The sequence below is a fragment of the Pan paniscus genome, chromosome 1, assembly GCF_029289425.2.
Source record: "Pan paniscus chromosome 1, NHGRI_mPanPan1-v2.0_pri, whole genome shotgun sequence".
Classification (NCBI taxonomy): Eukaryota; Metazoa; Chordata; class Mammalia; order Primates; family Hominidae; genus Pan; species Pan paniscus.
In genome coordinates, this window is record NC_073249.2 from 134649100 (window position 1) to 134673315 (window position 24216).

General features: G+C 38.0%; 1 protein-coding gene across 5 annotated transcripts in view; it reads right to left on the bottom strand.

The window, feature by feature from the left end:
* Nucleotides 1-24216, bottom strand: part of RPAP2 (RNA polymerase II associated protein 2) — an 88241-nt gene that overhangs the window by 14343 nt on the left and 49682 nt on the right. Inside the window, exon 12 of one of the 5 annotated variants that reach the window (XM_063606885.1) lies at nucleotides 9678-15424. The exons of 3 other annotated variants lie outside the window; for them this stretch is intronic. In XM_063606885.1, the coding sequence (XP_063462955.1) occupies nucleotides 15385-15424 (40 nt within the window). In that variant the 3' untranslated portion in view covers nucleotides 9678-15384. Of the gene's footprint in view, nucleotides 1-9677; nucleotides 15425-21644; nucleotides 23322-24216 lie in introns of those variants that run through there. One more of the 5 variants, XM_034931122.3, reaches the window with a different exon arrangement.

Below are 24216 nucleotides of genomic sequence, written 5' to 3' on the forward strand. Positions count from 1 at the left end.
TTTCTCTTTCACAAAATTTTCCTCCTCTCATTTGAAAGATTGAGATGAGGCCTTGCTGTGTCGCTCTGGCTGTAGTGCAGTGGTACGATCATAGCTCACTGAAGCCTCGAACTCCTGGGCTCAAGCAGTCTTCCTGCCTCAGCCTCCAAAGTATTAATAGCTGGGACTACAGGCATGTGCCACCATACCCGGCTACTTTAAAAAAATTTTTTTTAGTGTCTTGCTATATTGCCCAGGCTGGTCTTGAACTCCTGGCCTCAAGCAATCCTCCTACCTCATCCTCCTGAGAGACTGGGATTATAGGTGTGAGCCACTGTGCTGGGCTCCCCTCCTTTCATTTTTAGAAGAATGGAGGAAACATTTTCTTCATTCCCCCTCCCCCAGGCCACACATTCTGCATCTTCCTGCCAGAATATTTCAAAACATCCATCAGTGAGGTGTGAGATGAGCTTTAAATTCATCAGGCATTAAATCATGACCTACCACTTGTTACTGAGATTCTCTTCCTCACTTCCATTTGTCCTAGAATTCAGTGTTGTCTGGGAAGCCCTACGACTGGCTAAGCATGAATAGTGCTATGTGCCACTGAGCAGGCTTAGGCGTTAGCTTTAATTCACTTCCAGAACTACAAAGGAAACTGTAGAGCAAGGGGCTGGGCCTGGAGTGGTTGCTTGGTCCCTTTCTCAGGAAGAAAAGTACTTAATTAAGCCTTATAGGTGAAATATGAAAGGAGAGGAAATTCTTTTCATTCTAAATGATATGAGATTTACTTGGCCAAGGGAAGAAGCAATTTAGGGTATCTACATTAAGTTATTTTTTAATTGGCAAATAAAAATTGCATATATTTATGGAGTACAACATGACGTTTTGAAATATGTGTACATTGTGGAATGACTGCATCAAGCTAATTAACATGTGCATTACCTCATATACTTATTTTTATGTGGTAAGAACACTTAAATCTACTGTTTTGATGATGATGATAATAATGGCTAATATTTATTGCTTTCTAGGTGTAAGATACTTCTTTTTGTTTTGCTTTTTCTGGTTTTTTTTTTTTTTTTTTTGAGACAGGGTCTCACTCTGTCACCCAGGATGGAGTGCAGTGGTGCAATCAGAGCTCACTGCAGCCTCAATCTCCTGGCCTCAAGCAATCCTTCCACCTCAGCCTCCCAAAGTGCTGGGATTACAGGCATGAGCCACTGCACCTGGCCCAGGTTTTTTTTTAAGATTCCACATATAAGTGAGATTGTGCAGTATTTGTATTTGTGCCTGGCTTATTTCACTTAACCTAACATCCTCCAGATTCACCTATGTCGTCACAAATAATAGGATTTCCTTCTTTTTAAAGCTGAATATATGCCGCTGTTTATATGTATATAATATATATACCATATTTTCTTTATTCATGTATCTGTTGATGGACACTTCGGCTGATTCCGTATCTCAGCTATTGTGAACAATGCTGCAATGAAAATGGGAGTGCAGATGTCTCTTTGACATACTGATTTCAGTTCCTGTGGATCTATCTTATCTATCTATCCATCTGTCTTATTTATCTACCTAGATACCTACCCACCCACCCACCCTTCAGTGGGATTGCTAGATTATACTGTAGGTATATATATATATATATATATATTTTTTTTTTTTTTTTTTTTTTTTTTTTGAGACAGAGACTCACTCTATTGCCCAGGCTGGACTGCAATGGCACGATCTCAGCTCACTGCGAACTCTGCCTTCCAGGTTCAAGCGATTCTCCTGCCTCAGCCTCCCGAGTAGCTGGGATTACAGGCACATGCCACCACGCCTGGCTGATTTTTCTATTTTTAGTAGAGACGGGGTTTCACCATGTTGGCCAGGCTGATCTCGAACTCCTGACCTCATGATCCACCCACCTCGGCCTCCCAAAGTGCTGGGATTACAGGCATGAGCCACAGTGCCCGGCCTATTTTTAATTTCTTGAGGAACCTCCACATTGTTCTCCATAATGGCTGTACTAATTTACACTCCCACTGACAATGTTCAAGGGTTCCCTTTTCCAGGTATCTTCACCAATGCTTGTTATCATCTATAGGTCTTTATTTCTGTGTAATTCTGGCTATCACTATTCTTGCATGGGGTATATTTTTATTTTTTTTAGGTAAATGAGAATAGCAGAAAGTATCAGCAAAATGAAGACTCAACTGTTTTGGGGATTTATACTCCCTTTCAGTCTCCTTCTATTAAGAATTAAATGAGACCCAAAGCCCCCACCCCCGTGTTTTTTTTTTAAAGTCTCACCAAAGTAAGCAGAATAGACCCTTTCTTAATATAGTGATTTGGTCTCTTTTCACAAAACTGCTAATAAACTACCTACATGATTTTGAAGGATGGAGATTCTACACTTCTATGTGTAGCATGCTGCAACAGTTAATAAACCTTAAATTCTAGACATTGTTTCTCATATATAATCTAAATGTCTCTTGCAGAATTTTATTTTCTTCTTCATGGAACTTTTGTGGGTGTTTTTGGTGGGGGGTTACGAAAGCTCTTGAAGTTATTCCTTCATATTCTTGAAAATGATTCTCAGTTAATTCCAAGTCTTTTTAATCTTTCCTTATAGATGCCATCTGACTACTCCCTATTGGGATTGGTGTTTGCAGTGGTGTTCTTTCCTATACTCACTTCTAGCTTATCATTTTCTTAAAACGTAGTGCCCCATAATATAAATATTGTCCAAACTGTCCAAATTCAGTACTTCAAAATATAAAACAAAACATGTCCAACCCCACAGAAATATATCATAAAATAGACTGGGCACAGTGGCTCATGCCTGTAATCCCAGCACTTTGGGAGGCCGATGCGGGCGGATCACTTTTGGCCAGGAGTTCAAGACAAGCCTGGCCAACATGGTGAAACCCCATCTCTACTAAAAATACTAAAATTAGCTGGGCATGGTGGCACATGCCTGTAGTCCCAGCTACTTGGGAGGATGAGGCACAAGAATCACTTGAACCCTGGAGGTGGGGGTTGCAGTAAGCCGAGATCGCACCACTGCACTCCAGCCTGGGTGACAGAGCAAGGCTCTTGTCTCACAGAAAGAGAAACATACAAAATAAAAATGTTTACTTTCAGGTTATCTTTCTTTGAAGTACAATTGCAAGATCTTACCAAACACCTGCTTCCTCTCTTTTTCTTTTGTTAAATTGACTCCCCAGGCTCCTCTTTTCTTATTCCTTTATCTGTGCAGTATAAATTATGATATACTAATTACTTACCTGTTTAATTTTTTCATTAATGAACAACTCCTACCCCAATACACAATGAAAGGGACTCAAGCCTCTATTCTAATCTTGCAACTTCTAATAGTGAATATCAAATAAAACCAGGATGGGAGTGGTGACTTATACCTGCAATCCCAGTGCATTGGAAGGCTGAGGTAGGAAGACTGTTTGAGGCCTGGAACTTGAGACCAGTCTGGGCAACAGAGCAAGATCCCATCTCTACTAAAAATAAAAAAATTAGTTGAGTGTGGAGGTGCACGCCTGAAGTCCCAACAAGAGGCTGAGGTGGGAGGATCGGTTCCCACAACTTGTAAACTTGACCCCAGGAGTTCAAGTTTACAGTGCGCTATGATCATGTCACTGTACTCCAACCTGGATGAAACAGCGAGACAGACCTTGTCTCTAAAACATAAACAAAACAAACAAGCAAAACCCCATAATAACATGGTGGGCCCAAATAACTTCTATGTAAATAAAAAACAGTAATTTATACTACAGCTGATATTTAATGTGTTTTATGCAGGAAATACTTATTGAAATAACCAGCAGAGAATGTGATTGGCTGTAAGTAAAAACAAGATTTCTGTTGAAAGTTATTTCTTTCAATTGCTTTTAAGTATGAATAAAAACCTCAAAAGGTGACACTTAAGATGGCTTAACACAGGCTATCTGCTGGTGAATATAATTTGAAAACAACTCACATGATAAAAACTTACAATGTATAAATCACAAATGAGGAAACTGCTCATGAAACCTCCACCGATTCAAACCTCACTTCTGAAAAGACAGATATCCTTCTATAACAATTCTTTACCATATGGTAAGTGGCGTAACAACAAAAGCAAAAAGCCAAGTGTCAAACTGCATCTTATTGATAAGACCTTTATTTAGCTGACTGCTCCACATATGCTACACATCAAAAGGAAAGAATGTAAATCAGGTTAGGACAAGTACCCTCCATTTGTTATTACTGAGCTATCAAACAACATCTGGTTAACAGGAATTATTATATACAGTAGTAAGAAGAGTTTCCAAGTTTGGGCAAGATAACTGAATCAAGAGAGAGATTTTTAATTAAAAGTTGGCATTTTTATTAAAACCTTCTATCCAAGGATTTAGAGCTGTACAAACTCTTGACTAAACCTCAGAAGTAAGGTACCCATAATTTTGGAAGTCACCAGTTTGTATTCTGTCAACAGAAAAATATATATAAAGAGTTAAAGTTGTGGTTTATTGAGCAAGTAGAGCTAAACTGATGAATCTCTATGTTATTTATCTCGTGGAGTACAATAAAAGTCAGTAACGAACTTGGATTTTTTTCTTTTTTTGAGACAGAGTCTTGCTCTGTCGCCCAGGCTAGAGTGCAGTGGCACGATCTCGGCTCACTGCAACTTCTGCCTCCTGGGTTCAGGCGATTCTCCTGCCTCAGCCTCCCGAGTAGCTGGCATTACAGGTGCCCACCACCACGCCTAGCTAATTTATGTATTTTTATTAGAGATGGGGTTTCAGCGTGTTGGCCAGGCTGGTCTCAAACTCCTGACCTTGTGACCCACTGTGGCCAGCCATGAACTTGGATTTTTAAGTGGCCTTCCCCATTCTGGTCCCTATTGTCTTGCTCACTGCACTCATACTGAACCACTGGAAACTCCATATTGTAGCTCCACAATCTGAATTATCCTTTCCTGAATAATCCTAGGTGATATGTGTGAAGATCACATCAGGCACCTTCCTAAAATGATATAGCACAGATAGCTGCAAACCTGACTTTCAAAACTGGACAGAAGTAATAACTCTCTCATAGAAGGATTTTCCTGAGCGTTCATAATTTATTTCCAAATTTGCAAAATCAAACGAGTAGGCAGTTATAAAATGACGCGGAACAACACTCCTCATACTCAACATAATCTTACAGAATAAAGAGCTGTGAGAATGTCTATGTGAATAAAATGTCACCAGAAAGCATGCTTCTCTATGGTTTGGGGTTGGAGGAAGGGACAGGAAGTGAAAGGCCACACACTTTTCTGTACCTATCAGATTTGAGAAATTACTGGGTTCATGCAGAGTTCTGCTGCAGTAGGGAGACCTGTTCTGCTGATTACCATGCATAAAGGTGATGAAGATGTAAAGACTGCTAAATGATAACATTGGGCTGAAAAGAAAATTTTTTTAAACACTCATTCTCTCACCCTTCAGAAGTTAGGGCTGGGAAGGAGAAGGTAGGAAGATTATTTCTGTCAAACAGCCATACCTTCAATGTGTACATGCACAGGCACTATGTTTATCACTTTAACCAATTAAAACAAATGGGTATTATAATACCTGACACTTTGAAGGCTTACAATCAAACAAACACAAAAGCCGTCTGGGATAGATGAGGCACTAATTAATAATGGGTTGGGTAAGTAAAGAATCTAAAAGAAGAGGTTTAACAGCATAGTCTTATTTTAGGAGGCTATACGGTTATATTTGAGGAAATCACACTTAATTTTCCCAAATGTGTTTTAGGTGCAACCTATCCAGTCAGTTTCCTTTTGAGAGCTGAAATACCTGAAGCTTTGGAGATGGTAAAGGAATTATCGAGGGTCATATTGGCTAAGAAGAGTGCTAAAAGTGGAGACCTTTATCACAAAGGTATCTTGTTTATTTGCTTATCTATCAAGCCCCAATATTTTCTTCCTGCATGGCAGTAACAACTGTCACCTTACCCATATTTTATCTTCTTCTAAAACTTGAGTAGAGATTTCTCCCTTTTCTACAAGAATAAGTGGTAAATGATCAAGGATTAAACCAAAATACCTGTTTGCACACCCATACAATCAAAACTGAAATGAAGAGCTGTGACCAGTAACACCAAGGGTCAAAATGTCACCTATTTCCAGAAATTGCAGGGCTCCATACAAACCCCAGACATTTTGCAAAATGCCTCTCTCAGATACTGAAAAAAAATTCTGGTATATACTTTCAAAAGGAATTTTATCTGTATGTTAGATAAAATATACAATATATACTGCATGCTCCTTAGCATGAAAGTAATTACAATTTCATGTTTAATATTAACTCTTTCTCTGCCTTGCTTGTTTCTTATTGAGGAAAAGGCAGAAGATTCAACTCCATTAGTGAGACACTGAAAACATCTGTCTCACATGTGGCCCCTGGCTTCCTCCCCAAAGTAACACAATAGCTCCCTGGGCATAGAGAACGAACCTGTCACCCTGTTGAAGAGTTTTTGTTTTTCCATAAAATAACATGGACTGGGCCACATGCATAGGTAACTACTTTGTTGTACTTTGCTAAACTGCTGTTATTAATGTTGTTTTTCAGTAAATATGGTTTTATAATTGATAAGGAAACAAATGCCAAGAGGTCAGAGCTAAATTTAAAATTCAGACACTTTTTTTAAGAGACATGGTCTGGCTCTGTCACCCAGGCTGAGGTGCAGTGGTGCAATCACAGCTCACTGCAGCCTCGAACTCCTGGGCTCAAGCAATCCTTCTACCTCAGCCTCCCAAATAGCCGAGACTACAGGCAAGCACCACCACATCCGGCTAAAACATTCAGATACTTTAAAATGGATGGTGGGAAACTTTCTAAATTGGAGCTAGAGAGCTTTTCCTGAATGCCAGTTCTTTCCTAGTTGTTCCCTTTGTGGCAGGAAAGATCTCAACAACTCAGTCAAACCTAAGAAGCTATCGTGATTTCCAAGTTTGTTAAATTTTTTTTTTATGAGACTGACTTGTTGGTCTTCAACCTTTCTGTGAAGTTGCAGGAAGTGTTGAGGCTCAAGTGACTTTCTTAAGGTCATGTAAGTCAGTAAAAGATGAACAAATAACCCCAGAAGTACTCCCACTAGTCTACACTTCTAACCGCTAGACCACACAAGTTCACATGTCTGATTCATTTTAAGAACTGAGTAGATCTTACAATTTTCAAAGACCCACTTGGATATACTCTTCAAATAATTTTTGAAATCTGTCATAACCAAATAAAACGTACAAATGAAAACCAACAGTTTTGCTGCTTCTAATTCACCCTTCCTTTGTGATAGTCAAGAGGAACCTTTCAAACTATTAACGATTTTAGAAAAAAGGTAAGTACCTCTAACCAAGCAAATCCTGGTATATGCAGCTAAGTCAACTGATTTAGCACTTCTCTACTTAGCACACCAATGTGCACTAGAATTAAGACAGTGGTTCTCAATTCTGCCTGCACAAATTAGAATCACTTGGGGAACTTAAACAATTCTTATGCCCAAGCCCCACCCAAGACCAATGAATCAAAATCTTTGAATCAGCCATTAGTATTTTTTTAAAACCTCCCCATGTAATTCTAATGTATAGCCAGTATTGAAAACAACTGATGTGAAGCTGTGTTAAAGTTCTGAATTGAATAAATTTGTGTAGTTCTGTTTATTTGTTATACTGTTAACTACACTTTTGGAAGAAATCGGATAGTAAAGAAAATGAGATTTTTATATAAATGTGTAACAAAGCAGAAGGGCCCAATGAGAGGTCTTACTTAAGGGGGTTTATACAAGGGAGGTATTATTTCTGACTGTGGGGTGTTAAGGAAGGCTTCTAAGGAGTTGGTAACATTTGAACTGGATCTTGAAGGCTAGAATAGGCAGATATGAAAAGAAAATAAGTTTCAAGCATAGGTCAAGTCCTATTGAAGATGATTGTGGGGGAAACAGTCAGTGGACATAATGTGAAGACATAAAAGGGAAATAAGGTGAATAGGTAAGTTGGGGCCACTTCTGAAGGGCCTTGAATTTCATGCAAAATTATCTGGTAGGAGCTGGGAAGTCACTAAGTTGCTGAACAAAGGCCTGCCTTGATCAGAGTTAAGCTTCAGTGAGATGATTTTTAAAGCTAGAGGGAAGGATGGACTAGTTGAATGAAGAGACACACGGTGAGGAGACCTGCTTGGGAGGGCTATAATTGCAGCAGTCTAGGCAAGTAATGAAGGCCTAATGTGGGTCAGTAGCAGTGGCAATGGAGAAAGCTAACTGTATACAGAACTAAAAGGACTTAGCAATTGATTAGATATGAGAGATAAAGAGAAGCACAATTCTGGGTAATTAGGAGGATACCAATGCCACCAAAAGGGGCCATTTGAAAGGCAAAATGACTTCATCTCAAATTTGAGAGTTTGAAATGCTTGGGAGATATCCAAATGAAGGTGCCCAGCAAAAAATAAAAAAAAATTTGGTCTACAATTTAGGAGAGATGTCAGAGCTGAAGATACCATTTTGGGGGGAGAAACACAAGAATTATTTGATGAGGATGACCAATTTTCTTTCTAAGGTAACTCTACTTTTCTTCCTTATATTTGTCTTGATTTTTTGAACTATTATCTCATTAGTACTCTTCCAAACCTCTTGCATCCTTGCCTTAGCTTTTCTACCTAGCAAAACCTACACCCTGAGATAAATGTTGCAATCTGCTTTCTCCACACCTATAATAGATGGCTGGAAACTACTGGTGGTATGGAGATATGGGGAAGAAGGGAACCCTGAAGGTCGATACCACTACAAATCCATGATCTGTAGCCTCATCTGGATACTTAATGTCACTTGTCAATTTTCTCTCACCCTGAATTAGCTCCTTTTCTGGATCCTCTCAATGACTACTCCATTATCATTACAGTTGACCCCTGAGCAATGCAGGCATTAGGGACACTGACCCCCTCCCCCATGCAGTTGAAAATCTGTATATAACTTTTGACTCCCCAAAACTTAACTATAAATAGCCTACTGTTGACCAGAAGCCTTAGAGACAACATAAGCAGTCGATTAACACATATTTTATGTTATATGCTTATAATAAATATTACATAGTGCATATGTAAGGATATGTATTAGATCCTTACAATAAAGTAAGCTAGAGGAAAGAAAATGTTAAGCAAATCATAAAGAAGAGAAAATATATTTACTATTCATTAAATGGAAGTAGATCATCATAAAGGTCTTTATCCTTGTCTTCACATTGAGTAGGCTGAGGAGGAGGAGAAAGAGAAGTGGGGTTGGTCTTGCTATCTTAAGTGTGGCAGAGGTGGAAAAATATCCGCATAGAAGTGGACTTGCACAGTTCAAACCCATAAACCCATGTTGTTCAAGGGTCAATTGTGTTTTCACTCTTTATACAACCGTAACTTCTGTACTCTTAGAAGAGAACCTCATACCCTACTTCACTGAAAAATGAAGTTGTTAGGCATGATGTAAAAATCTCTCCCTTCTACCTATAAATGCATCTGCAGCCACGCTGTTCTTTTCTTCCTGTCTCAGAAGATGTAGTATTTCTCTCCTGTTCACACTATTCCATCTGCCTGTGCCATGATCACATTTCCTTGTGCCTCCTCTGAGACCTGCCCTGTTCCATCATGTGTATCTACCTTGCCCATAGCTTCAAATTATTTTTCTTTATTGGCTCCTTCTCCATACCGTATGCTTAAGTCTGTTTCTATCCAAAACAAATGGTTACTGTTCAATCTCTTTCCTACCCTTATCATCAGGTTCCTCAAAAGAGAAGCCAACGTTTACTGACTCCACTTCCTTATCTTAACTTGAGATGCAGGGGTTCATAGACTCCTTCAAATTATAAAAAGGCTTTTATTTTTTCAAATGTGCATTTTTTCCCCCCTGGAGAAGGAGTATAGATTTTACTCCTACTTTCAATGTATAATCTTCTATCTCAATGTATAACCTTGGCTGCAAAGAATTAGCTAGTGGCACTTAATTTTATATGTTTGGGAACTTGATTGATTTTGGAGCATGTAAAAGTTGTGTAAGTCTTAGTATTTTAGAGCAACATTTTTTTCTGCACTGAAACCAGAATAATACTAGTTATAACCTGGCAATTGCTTTATTCTCATGAAACATTTTTGCAGTGCAGCAGATTTGTCACTCATTGCAATGAAAAACCTGTAAGTGATAAAAAACATTATAATGTGGGGCCTCAAAACTCACTGAAAAGAAAATTAGTATATAAATAAAATGGAAATAGTCCTGGAGATTCAATTACTGTAATGTCTTTTCACCACCACAAAAATTGCAGGTGTTCACCAAGCAGTTTTGAGCAGTTTCTGAAGTGCTTTTGCTGCACTCAGAATTTTCAATGTTAAGCCTTGTGTATTCTGATATGTTCCCATCTTTAAGGCAGATTATACTTGAGCTGTACTAAAATGACAAACAGCCAAATCCCAAACTCATTCAAAGTGAATGGTGGGACAACACAAACAGCCAATAGTGAGAACCAGAAAATTCCAGGCTCTTTTTCACCATTCTGGCTTGTAAAATCTGCTTTAAAACTTTGTAAAAATATTTAAACAAGGAATAAAATGGAAGCATTTGAATTTTGCTTCCAAAAACCACAGGACTTTATTGGTTAACTGGAATGATCAGAATGAGAAAAGCCAGAGGCAGGAAGAATATTTAAAAGCTGTTGAGTCTCTATAATATACAATCTAAATGGAAGTGTTTAACAACAGAGGAGAAAACACACTCGGTGATCAGGATCTTGAATTTAACGAGCACTCTTAATACACCTGGGAATAATTTTTTTCTCCTTATAACTTTCATTCAAGTTTGCAAGGCTATGTTTTAAAATACATTCAGTAAAACTAGTTAAAGGAAGAGTTTGCCTCTTGAGTAAAAAATTTCCATTAGGACCCATTAATATTTGATAAATGCTTCCAATTCAATGAACAAATATCAACATGTAAAACATTTAAAGAATTCTCCAGAATTGTATCTGTGATGCATCAGATAAATAACTAAAAGACTTAGTGCCACCTCTATCGACCTGGTGATTAACTGCTCTATAACCAATTCTTCTATTTTGTCAGTCCACAGAAGAGAAAACAGTTACGTCCATGGAAGACAAAAGCAATATTTGGAATAAAGTTTTGAATCAAAGAAACATTTTAAAAAGTTAAAGTGTTTACTAATTTTATAACTAATGAATTGAAAGATAATCTCACATTTACATCTAACTGTTTTTTGTTAATTTTATTAAAGATTTTATAAAAATTGTATTTGCAAAAAGGCAATGCTGGATTTGGTTAAAAGTAGCAATTCTTTTAAGGCTAAATAGTCACATCTTTATCAGACTGTATTCACATGGGAAAATATGAATCATTATACAGATTACATCTCTATAATGAAAGTCTTTTCTTCAGTCACAATAGTAAGCAACTATTTTTGTTTTTTCACGTGCAATGCAATTTTACCAGTGTTATCAAATCTATGCCATAAGTCCATAATATCAACAATAATTTATCCAAGTTTTTCCCATCCATTCATTCTTTTGATGTATCAACAAATATTCACTGAATGCTTACTAAGTGCTAGAGTAAGTGCTTGGCACTAGGAAGACAAAAGTAATCCAGACAATGTATTTGACTGCATGGAGATTATGTTTTGGTAAGAAAACTGCTTCAAATTCACCTCACTTACTATAGATATCTTTCCTGGTTTAGCACTGTTTACATATTGTCCAAACACAATATTGGATAAATGGAAATTCTCTTATTCTCATGTAGAAACTTACGCGTGTGTGTGTGTGTGTGTGTATATATATATGTGTGTGTGTGTGTGTATATATATATATATATACACACACACATATATATGCTTTTTTTTTTTTTGGTAAATTACATGTTTATGTTCCTAAAACCGACTTGTGGGTCATGGAAGGTGAGAAGGCAGGGGAAGGTAAAAGTCATGAATATGAGAAAATAAAGGTTAGTCACCATAATTAAACATAGTGGCTGTACAACTCAAGCTCAGAAATGCCTAAATTAATTCTCCTAGGGGAATAATTGACCTGTGGAGAAAGGGAGGTAAGAATCAATCAGAGCCAGAATGAAACTAATAATACAGTAATGAATGTAACAGTAATGAAAATTAACAATATGGGTTTTTGGGAGCTGAAATATACCAGGTTTGGTTTCTGCACTTTTGAAATTAAGAACAGGAGGCAAAATGTTACCAAATAACACTGACATTTAAGGCAAGGAGAGAGAAATATGTGGCAGATATGTAGGAAAGTGGGTGAAAGGAGTTAGGAAAGAAAAAGAGGCAAATACACCTTTGATGTCATTCCCAGTCTCTTCATGGGCCACATTCCACCAGTTACCCTCTAGTTCTTCCAGCCTTGCCTGTCTAATGTCTCCTTCCCCTCTGCTACCAAAATGCTCAAACTTCCACTATCCTGAGAATCTTCTGACAATTTATCATATCATATTGGATTATAAACCCCCTCTCCTTTCTGCTTTTGCCAACCATAAGAAAAGAGTAGTCGGCATTTGCTCCGTCTAGTGCCCCAACACCATATGTAATACTATAGCAGCCTTTGTAATCTGGTCTCCACTCCTATCATTCTGTAGAAACTGCTTTCTTGAAGGTTACCCACACCACCTAATTGCCAGGACCACAGCCCTTAGTCCTTATTCTCATTTTCGTTTAGCAGACAGCAACTACTTCATCTCTAGAAAGGTAGTTACTACATTTTTCTTGACACTTAAACTTACTTTGGACTCTTTAACAGTGTTCTGGTTGATTACATACCTGTCTGAGGCACACTGCAGTGCAAAGTACATGTTTTGAAGTCAGATAGGGTCTGAGTCTGAATCTTAGCTCTGACCTTGGGCAAAGTATATGTTTTTACAGAGCCTATTTCTTCCGTTGTTGAGTGGAACACTACCACTTACCAGACTGAATTGTGAGAATCAAATAAAATAATGTAGAGTCTAGCAGTGTTTGCATTTAGTTGGTGCTCAAAGTGTCTGTTTCCCCTCCCTCCCCTTTTCTGCTTTCTCTGTATTCTTCAGGCATCCTTGGCCTTTGTGGGACATCCAGCTGTCCCACAAAGTTCTGTCCCATCTTGACTGCATTTAACATCCTCTGCCTCTTGCCATTTCATCCATCCCAATGCTGACACTAAAATCTAGGTCTCTGATTTTCATCACCATTCTTCAGCTCTAGTTCCACATTTTCAACTCCTGTCAGGGAGCCATCTAACTGATAATCTGCCTAAATCTTAAATTGAACAGGAAGTCTCAGCACTTGCAAAACAGGTATAAAACCAAGTGCATTGCCAGGCACGATGGCTCATGCCTATAATCCCAGCACTTTGGGAGGCCAAGGCGGGTGAATCATCTGAGGTCAGAAGTTCGGGACCAGCCTGGCCAACATGGTAAAATCCTGTCTCTACTAAAAATACAAAAATTAGACGGGCATGGTGGCACATGCCTGTAATCCCAACTACTTCGGAGGCTGAGGCCGGAGAATTGCTTGAACCTGGGAGGCGGGGGTTGCGGTGAGCCGAGATTGCGCCATTGCACTCCAGTTTGGGCAACAAGAGCGTAACTCTGTCTCATAAATAAATAAATAAATATAAAATAAAAACAAATGCATCATCTCTTCCAATCAGTTCTTCCTACCTACTTCCCAGAAGTCATCAGTATCTTCACAGCCACCTGTCTTAATATCTTAAAATTATGTTTGTCTTTCCCCAGCTTTTCAAAATCCTGTGGATTCTAGAGCTGTAGTGTTTCTCATAATTTGTCACTTCCTTTTCATTTCATTGCCTCATTGCTCTTTGTTTAACTAGGCTGTTACTAGTAGAGGCTTTGAGAAAATAAATTCCATAAAAGGTGGGGGCAAGATACAGAATGCAAAGGATTAATGAGAAGCACTGGAATTACTGAGAGCAGACTTGCTCTTCAAGAAGTTTGGTAGGTGAGTGGATGATAGCCTGAGGTCAAGAACAAAGGATAGGTCTATTTGTTTTTTCTGTTTTGTTTTTTTTAAATTTAAAGATGAATAGGCTGGGCATGGTGGCTCACACCTGTAATCCCAGCACTTTGGGAGGCCGAGGTTGGGGATCACTTAAGTTTAGGAGTTCAAGACCAGCCTGGGCAACAAAGTGAGACCCCCATCTCTACAATTTTTTTTTTTTTTTAAACTGAGCATGATGGTGCATGCCTATGGTCCCAGCTGCACGGGAGGCTGAGGCAGGAGGATCACTTGAACTCAGGAGATTAAGGCTTTAGTGAGCTGCGACTGTGCCACTGCACTTTAGCCTGGGTGACAGAGCGAGACCCTGTCTCAAAAGGAAAAAAAATAAAGATGAGCCAGCCCCTAAAAATTTTAAGTACAGTGAGACAAGCATACATTAATCAAGTAATCATACAATTAAATATAAAACTGAAAACAGGATAAGTGCTAAGAAAGAAAAGTATATAGTGTTGTAAAGGCCTATGTATAGAGATATTTTATCTAGTCAGGGAAGTCAGGGAAAATTTCGTGAGGAGGAAACACTTCCTCAAGTTCTGAAAGATGAAGAGGAATTAACCAAGGGAAGAGGAGAGAGAACATTCTGGACCTGTGTGCTACAGTGGTAAAGACTATGATGAGAAACATATGAAAGAAGGTCAGAGTGACCGGAATGGGAGAACAAGGTAGGATGGTGTGAGATGAGGCTGGAGAAGAAAGAAGGGCTAGACCACAGGGGTATGTAGGCCACAATAAAAAGTTTTTCTTTAAGAGCAATTGAAAGCCTTTGAAGGGCTGACGCAAGGTGGAAGATAGTATCAGATCTGGCTCCAGATCTCTGAAAGACTAACCTTCCTAAAACACAGATTTTATGATGTTATTCTACTCAAAACTTACATGAAGGGAGGATCACTTGAACCCAGGAGTTTGAGGTTACAGTGGGCTATGATCACGCCACAGCACCGCAGCCTAGGCAACAGGGCGAGATCCTGTGTCTAAAACAAACAAACGAGCAAACGAAACTCCACAAAAAACAAAAACAAAAAATTTAAATGACTTTCATTACCCACTGAATTAAGTTTGTCTGCCATTAAAGAATTTATCTCAGGGGCAGGGTATGGTGGCTCACGCCTGTAATCCCAACACTTTGGGAAGCCAAGGCAGGCAGATCACTTTAGGCCAAGAGTTCGAGACCAGCCTGGCCAACATGGCAAAACCCCATCTCTATTAAAAATACAAAAATTAGCTGGGTGTGGTGGCGCATGCCTATAGTCTTCAGCACTCATGAGGATGAGGCACAAGAATCACTTGAACCCGGGAAGCAGAGGTTGCAGTGAGCCAAGATCATGTCACTGCACTCAAGCCTGGGCAACAGAGACTGTGTCTGAAAACAAACAAACAAAATCCATCAGTACAACAGACCCAACCTTTCCTTCTAGTTATCAGCCTTATCTTGCTTTTTTCACGCTATAAGTACTTCCTAGAATACTCTCATCTCTTCTATTTCTTGAAATCCTTTCTGTCTTTTGAACCCATCAACTTTGTATGGCCCCCCAAACAGATCTTTTACTTCTGTTATAACCTCCCAATTGAAATCTTTTACTTCTATGAATCCTGACAATATTTTGTGCCTTTTTCTTTTTTGGCATTTAACACATTCAATTTTTTATTGTAGCTACTTGTGCACATGATTTCTCCCTTTCCTTAACCTCCAGTAGGCTGTAAAGTGTTGGAGGGAAAGGGATTTGTTTAATCTTTGTATTCCCTACAGGGTCTAAGATGCAGTCTTACTCATAGCATTGCTCAATAAACATCTGTTTGTGTGTGTGTGTGTGTGTATATATGTAATTCTTTTTTTTTTTTTTTCGAGACAGAGTCTTGCTCTGTCACCCAGGCTGGAGTGCAGTGACACAATCTCAGCTCACTGCAACCTCTGCTTCCTGAGTTCAAGCAATTCTCCTGTCTCAGCATCCTGAGTAGCTGAGATTACAGGCGGTCCCCGCCATCATGCCTGGCTAATTTTTGTATTTTTAGGAGAGACATACTTTAACCATGTTGGCCAGGTTGGTCTTGAACTCCTGACCTCAGGTGATCCACCTGCCTTAGCCTCCCAAAGTGCTGGGATTACAGGTGTGAGCCACTGCACCTGGCCCATTTTTTAATGAGACAAAAAAAGTAGAGAATAAAAAAGGAAAATGGGCCAGGTGTGGTGGCTCATGCCTGTAATCCCAGCACTTCGGGAGGCTGAGGTGGGCAGATCACTTGAGGCCAGGAGTTCGAGACCAGTCTGGCCAACATGGCAAAACCCCATCTCTACTAAAAATACAGAAAAAAAAAAAAACAATTAGCCAGGAGTGGTGACACACACCTATAATCCCAGCTACTTGGAAGGCTGAGGCAGGAGGATTGCTTGAACCCAGGAGGTGGAGGTTGCAGTAAGCCGAGATCAGGTCACCTGTACTGCAGCCTGGGTGATAGAGAGAGATTCTGTCTCAAAAAATAAAAACAAAAAAAGGAAAATGTTATTCCAGAGCTATTTTCTAAAAAATTCCTTAAATGTGATTTGAAGAATCAGAAACTCTCACATAAAATAACTTTCTAGACTTTTCTATTCATTGTTGATACTTATTCCCAGAATAAAATATAAATAATAATAGGCTGGGCATGGTGGCTCACACCTGTAATCCTAGCACTTTGGGAGGCTGAGGCAGGTGGATCACTTGAAACCAGGAGTTGAGACCAGCCTGGCCAACATGGTGAAACCCCGTCTCTACTAAAAAAATTAAAAAATAAATAAATAAAATGTAAAGAATAAATTGGATGAGGAAAAAAAGGCCCACAGTTGGAGTGAGGATTCTGTAAGTAAAACAGTTTTAAAACATATTTTAACATTTAAAAAATTAATTTACACATTTCATTTTGCTCTTTACCACCTTTATTATAATGTGCAGATACTAAACCACTCCACGTTCTCCTTTTGCATTTGAGGAAAAGTTCCATATCTTTGATATGAAGAGCAATATAGTTTGAGTATCCCTTATCTAAAATGCTTGGGACCAGAACTGTTTTGGAGTTCGGATTTTTTAGAATTTTGGAATACCTGCATTATACTTACTGGTTGAACATCCCTAATCCAAAAATCCAAAATCTGAAACACTCCAATGAGTATTTCCTTTGAGCATCATGTTGGTGCTGAAAAAGTTTCGGATTTTGGAGCATTTTGGATTTTGGATTTCTAATACTTAACCTGTATAATGTCAACTAAAGTCTGCACTAGAAAGAGAAGGCATATTGGGGGTGTTCCTCTCATTTTCTTAAATGAGTACTCTGAAATCTTTCCATAGAAAGAGTGACTGACTAGTATTTCCCTGCCAAGCTTATGATGGAGATACCTAACAAAGTATAACACTTGGACAGTGTCACCATGGAGCTCCATTTGCAAAATTAAATTGTTTCCTATGCTAAATATACTCATCTTTATCTCTTTCAGAAGCCTTTGATATATCGCATGAAAACAGTTTCTTACTTTTTACACCTCATACTTGAATTAGTACTACCAAGTTGATTTAACCTGGATTTACTCCAATCCCTCATACTGCCAACAATAATAGTCAATGAAGTTAAGTAACTTGTACAAGGCTACCTGATAGTTAGGAACAAAAATAGGATATATCCAGAATGAGACTGAGTTTAGGGTTTCAAGAGACCCTTGTATAGTTAAAGGTAGTCTATGGGGTAGAATAATTATATTAAAAAAAACGTTAAATAAAAATTAATGACATAAGGACAAGGTGGGAGGATTGCTTGAGCTCAAGACCAGCCTAGGCAATGTGGTCAAACCCTATCCCTACAAAAAATAATAATAATAATAATTAGCTGGGTATGGTAGCATGTGCCTATAGTCCCAGCTACTTGGGAGGTTGAGGTGGGACGATTGCTTGAGCCTGGGAGGCAGAGATTGCAATGAGCTGAGATCGTGCCACTGCACTCCAGCCTGGGTGACAGAGAACCTGTCTCAATAATAATAATAATAATAATAATAATTTACATAAATTAAAATTGCATTTATTTAATTTTAGGCACAAAGCTAATGTCCCCAAATTTGAAAAACCAAGAGGCATGTGAGGTTAGTACCATTAAAGGACTTCTAAGAGAAACAAAAAAAGTAGACAAGAAGAATATACTATTAAGAAGTATGTCACTATGAACTTTCCATTTCAGAACTACTATCTAGAAAACAGAGATAAAAACTTTGATTATAAGAAACTATGATAGCCAAATAAAATAAAATGTTTTTCTTATAACAGATGGTTTATGTCCTGTTAATGTTTGCATTTAATGCTTTAGGTTTACCCATTAATAAGGAAGCAGGGATGCTTTCCACTGATATTTCTAATTCAAAAGAAAAAAGTTCTTTGTAACTCACTTTGTGGTGATATATTACACATAGGTTTGTTTAAAGGGCTGGGTTACAGTGACTTTACAACTTTATATCTAATTCCTGTTTGTGACAGATCTATAGAACAGCTTGGCAGATGAATGCTGGAAAAGCTTTTCTTTATCATTGTTGCCTTGTAACAATTCTCTCAGAATAGTGTCTCCAGCTTTTTTTTCAATACTCTAAGATTGAAATGTAATCAACTATGGCTTCCACACACAATGATTATCACACCCTTATAATGGCAGACCCCGATGCTAGGGTTAACAGTTCCCTTAAGCTTCATGCTTCCTAGCTCTCAGGGAGCTCAATCAGGATGTAATGATGGCACTAGCAGATCTAGGGACTGGCTCCTAAAATCAAGGCTGTGATTTGCAAGGGCCAACTGCTGCTAACTGCTGTCATCACCACCACTGCTGCTGCTTGGGATAGTGAAGTTGGAGTGCACATCTTTTTGCTCAGGATCCTTGGTGACTTTTAATGTGGAGTATGGCCTGAAGTTGGAGACACTCAACTACTTATGAATAAAAAAAAGAGTAGCATTATAAAACTGCCAAAGATATAGGGAATTCTGTGGGGAAAATTATTGTAGAAAATTGGCTTTGATTAAAACTTTGAACAAGTATTATTTCTTTAGAAACTATCTAGATTCCCATATAGTTCTGTTGGCTGAGGGTAAAGTTATTTCAATTTAAAAATATGTTTTTCTTACATAAACTCTCAGCAATAAGTATGGGAACGTATAGAAATAATCTAATTATTGCTTAATCCTCAGTAAACAGGTAAATATTTAAACTTCACAATGACAAAGGTGATAGGATAGTAAATATCATAAGATAACAAATTCAAGATGTATATAGGCAAGAAACAAAAAATGAATTTTATGGATACTGAGGAATCCAAAAGAATACCAGTAGCTACTGTTCAGACATTTATATGGTTTCAAATTGAACACTATGAACACCGTAACCTTTGTTTTTAGCTTGAAAGTACTCATTTTGCGTGTATAGTAGAAATTCCTAAAACATAAGAAATTGATGTTACATGTCCATGAAAACCTAAAATCAATGAGATTAGGCATATTTAAGTTTTTGGGAAACTGCATATATAAGCCTTTAAAATGACTACTGGATATGAAGCAAGATGAGATAATTTGTAAAGTTCAATCTTTGGAGCCCTCATACATTGCTAGTGGAAATGTAAAATGATACAACCACTGTGAAAAACACTTTGGCAGTTCTTTAAAAGGTTAAACAGAGTTATCATATGACCCAGCAATTCTACTCCTAGGTATATACCTAAGAGAACATAAAACATATGCTCACACAAAAAAATCTGTACATGAATGTTTATAGCGCTGTTATCCATTAAATAGCAAAAAATGGAAATAACCCAAATGTTTGTCAACTGATGAATAAACAAATGTGGTATATCCATACAATGGAATATTATTTGGCCATAAAAAGGAATGAAGTACTGTTACATGCTACAAAATGGATGAATCTTGAAAACATGTTAAGTGAAAGAAGCCAAATGCAAAAGGTCACATATGATTCCATTTATGTGAAAAGTTCAGAAATAGGTAAATCTGTCAAGATAAGAGAATGGATTTATGGTTGCCAGAGGACTGGAGGAAGGGAAATTGGGACTGAACTAATAGATAGGAGGTTTCTTTTTTGGGTGACAGAAATGTTCTGGAATTACATAGTGGTGATAGTTGTACAACATAGTGAATATACTAAAAACCAGTGAATTGTATATTTTGTATATTTTAAAATATACAAATGGTGAACTGTATATTAATTTTATCTCAACTTTAAACAGCTCAGTTAAAAATAAAAATTCCATAGTTGTAAGGAAATATAAAAAAGTAATTTCAATGATCTTCGAATATGGTCTCAGATACCTAAAATTAAATTTGGACTGTTAAGGGAAAGAGTTGGGAATACTTGTAACCAATAAATTTCTAAGGAACCATCTCTTTGTTTTTCATGGTATGTTCACAGATTTTTCTGAGGAAATTAGTGATAGGCAGGCTTTAAAAAAAACAGCCTGCTGAGGCAAAAGCCTTAGTCACATCTTTCCATTCAGGCCTGGTAGCCCTAGGGAAGTGACTCTCCAGAGTATCTATCTGTATGATGGTTACCTAAAGTGGCTGCCCATGTCCAGTGATGGCTTTTGTTTAGCGATCATGGTCAAGTTGAGCTTGTTTAAATACCATTTCCCAGGACTTACATGCTACTCCCTGAACGACAGGAATACTCAAAGCTTTTAGAGAGAATAAACTATTGTATGGTCTCTGCCTGGGAAGCGGGCCACAGTTCACTGGAAACAGCCAGTTCAGATAAATAAAATGAAAGCAGACATTTTTGGAGATGGTCTTGAAAGCTTTCCATTAGAGAACATCAAGGGCATAGAACTAGGAATAGCATGTATCCATGTTAGACTACTACAAGTCACTTTATCCTCTATCCTTTCTGAGTAATACAAAGTATTCATTTCCTTCATTGGATAACCAAATAATTCACACAGAACACAACACACACCTCTCTCCCTGGCCACCAAGAGACATTTGACTCCTATGATACAACTGACCATAGACCATCAGAATACAAAGTAGTGGCTTATTTACAAAGCTTTTATATTAAATTTGGGTGGAAAAGTTACATTTTAAGTATAAACACTCTTGAGGAAACCTGATTCCCACTTCTGGCACATAGGCTGCACATAAAGGAACTCGGGCCAGTCAAGCTGCTTCTCGATAGCCTTCTATATGTCTTCTCTTTGGCTGCCAGTTTTGGTCTGGATGTTTCCCTGTATTTCTCAGTTTTAGGTCACCATCAGCACAGTGACCTCTTGTGTTACAGGCTCAAGTATACTGACAGAGGTCACAGAAGACTGGGGAAGACCAAGAGCAAAGGGAAGAGGGAAGGAGTAAATGGAACAGAAGCTGAGCAATGTGTCCTATGGCTAGAAAATCTTCTCAAAATACCAGTTAAATCTCAAAAAAGCTATTCTGAATACTGTGACCATGATTAAAAGTGATTCTTTACTTTCAGGTTTCTTATATTGTGGGTAACATGGAATTACGAGGAATATAAAAACAAATATGATATACTTTGATACCACATCAAAAAATATAATTTTATGCAATTCATTATGGTCCTTTCTTTTTTTTTTTTTTGAGACAGAGTCTCACTCTGTTACCAGGCTGGAGTGCAGTGGCACAATCTTGGCTTACTGCAACCTCTGACTCCCTGGTTCAAGCGGTTTTCCTGCCTCAGCCTCCCGAGTAGCTAGGATTACAGGCACGTGCCACCACACCCAGCTAATTTTTGTATTTTTAGGAGAGATGGGATTTCACCATGTTGGCCAGGATGGTCTTAATCTTCTGACTTCGTGATCCACCTGTCTCGGCTTCCCAAAGTGCTCACAGGCGTGAGACACTGCACCCCGCCTACTGTCCTTTCTAACTTCAAAATATATAAATACATTAATAAGCTTTACACAGTAGAGTATATAGGTACTAAATATTTATAGAAGACTATCTTTTATTTTGAGACAGAGTCTTGCTCTGTCGCCCAGGCTGGAGTGCAGTGGTGCCATCTCAGCTCACTGCAACCTTTGCCTCCTGGGTTCAAGTGATTCTCCTGCCTCAGCCTCCAGAGTAGCTGGAACTATAGGCACGCCCCACCATGCCTGGCTAATTTTTGTATATCTAGTAGAGATGAGGTTTCACCACGTTGGCCAGGCTGGTCCTGACTTCAACTGATCCGCCTGCCTTGGCCTCCCAGAGTGCTGGGATTACAGGCATGAGCCACTGCACCTGGCCTATAGAAGACTATCTATATATACTTATATACATTTTTATTAAAAGTCATGCATCAAAAGATTGTGGAGAGAGCCTAACATCTCAATAGGGCATATTTAGTTAAGAAAATCAGGTTCAACTCTGTATTATTTCACTATATAGTACCTTTTCCAGGAACAAAATCAGATCTAAGAGTAAAGTCTGATAAACTTCAACTAAGATGCAAAATTACAACCAAGTACTTAAGCAATAAATCTGAGCAATTATCAGGTTATTTTATTGCATTTCTAATGAGTTCTTCTAAAAAAAGTCAATCAATTATCACTGTTATATATGTTCTATGTGTAAGGAGTGCTTGAGAGTCTTTAATTATAACATTTATTAAATAAGAATAAGAGGACATTTTTAAAGGAATTAAAGGAACATTAATTCCTTCATAAATGTATAGTGCTTAAGCTCTGCTTTAAAAGGTCTTTCCATGTGCTCTTGGGTAACCACTTGGGGCTGAATTCATAGTATAAATATCAATAAATGTTGCAATCACAATAGTAATTCAAGTCCCATGGAATCAGTGAGAAACCTAAATGAAGTGGGAATGGGTCATGGTGTATTTTCATATGGGATGCATTTCATTGAGTGTGCAATGATCAACTGTACCAACTGTTTGATCAGATTTTTTTCTGAGATACACAAATACAATTTCCATCAGTATACATTGATAAATTACATGTTATGGTCCAAATTATTATTATTATTTGAGATAAGGTATTGCTCTGTTACCTAGGCTTGAGTGCAGTGGCATGATTATGGCTCTCTGCACCTTGATCTCCTGGGCTGAAGCGATCCTCCCACCACAGCTTCCCTAGTAGCTAGGACTACAGACATATGCCACTGTGCCTGGCTAATGTTTTTATTTTTTGTAGAGACGGGGTCTCACTATGTTGCTCAGGCTGGTCTTCAACTCCTGGGCTCAAGCAATCCTCCTGCCTCAGCCTCCCAAAATGCTGGGATTATAGGCATGAGCCACTGCACCTGGCACAGATTTAAAAAATGTTAATACATCTGTGAAAGAACAATGAAAGTCACCAGGAGAAGATGGCTTACTACCAAAACTCCTTATTTCCTTTAAGAATAAAGGTGTGAAAATTCAAGACTCAGTTTTATTTATGTTATCCTGGACTATCATGTTTTGGTCAAAATGTTGATTTTTTTCCCCCTTTAACAAGAGTTAGACTTGTGGCATTATAGCAACATACTAATACAATTATATATAGGTGTATGTATGTATCCTCTTCTAAGAGTTCACATGAGGAATTCTGAAAACAGCTTTCATGGATTAAACAAATGCTATCAGAGTAATAATAAAACTTAGCAATATTCATATATAAAGAACAGTTCTACTGAACATATTATCTTATATTCATCTTAAGTGACAACTGCCATTTAGAATCTTTTGCCTAGCTATAAAGACTTATAAGCAGTTTGTTTTTAAACATGAATTCCAGAAATGTCTACAAGTTGTGACTTAAAAATTCCATTAGAAATTTGAGAGTAGATGTGAAAATTTTCTGAATAATAGGATAATTATTTTTAAAAAAGACATACACCCATGTATGCCTACAGTCAATGTTAGTGGCAACAAGCTAAAAGGCTGAAAGGTGGGGTTACTTCTCCACAAATAACGTGTGCATGTGTTTCGTCCTTTCTCTTTATATGTGCATGTCTCTGGGTTTCTAAAGTCTCCATATTTTTCACTGTAAGGCTATTTATCCAATGCTGGCCCTCATGCCTGTTTTTGCTTTCCCCAGTGACAAAATGCCTTCTCTAAAATGTAATTGTGAAAACTGTAAGGGGGAGAAAAGGGGTGGAAATACACATTAAAGTATAATTATACTTTATAGAAGTCAATGGAGTTTTAACATGATGA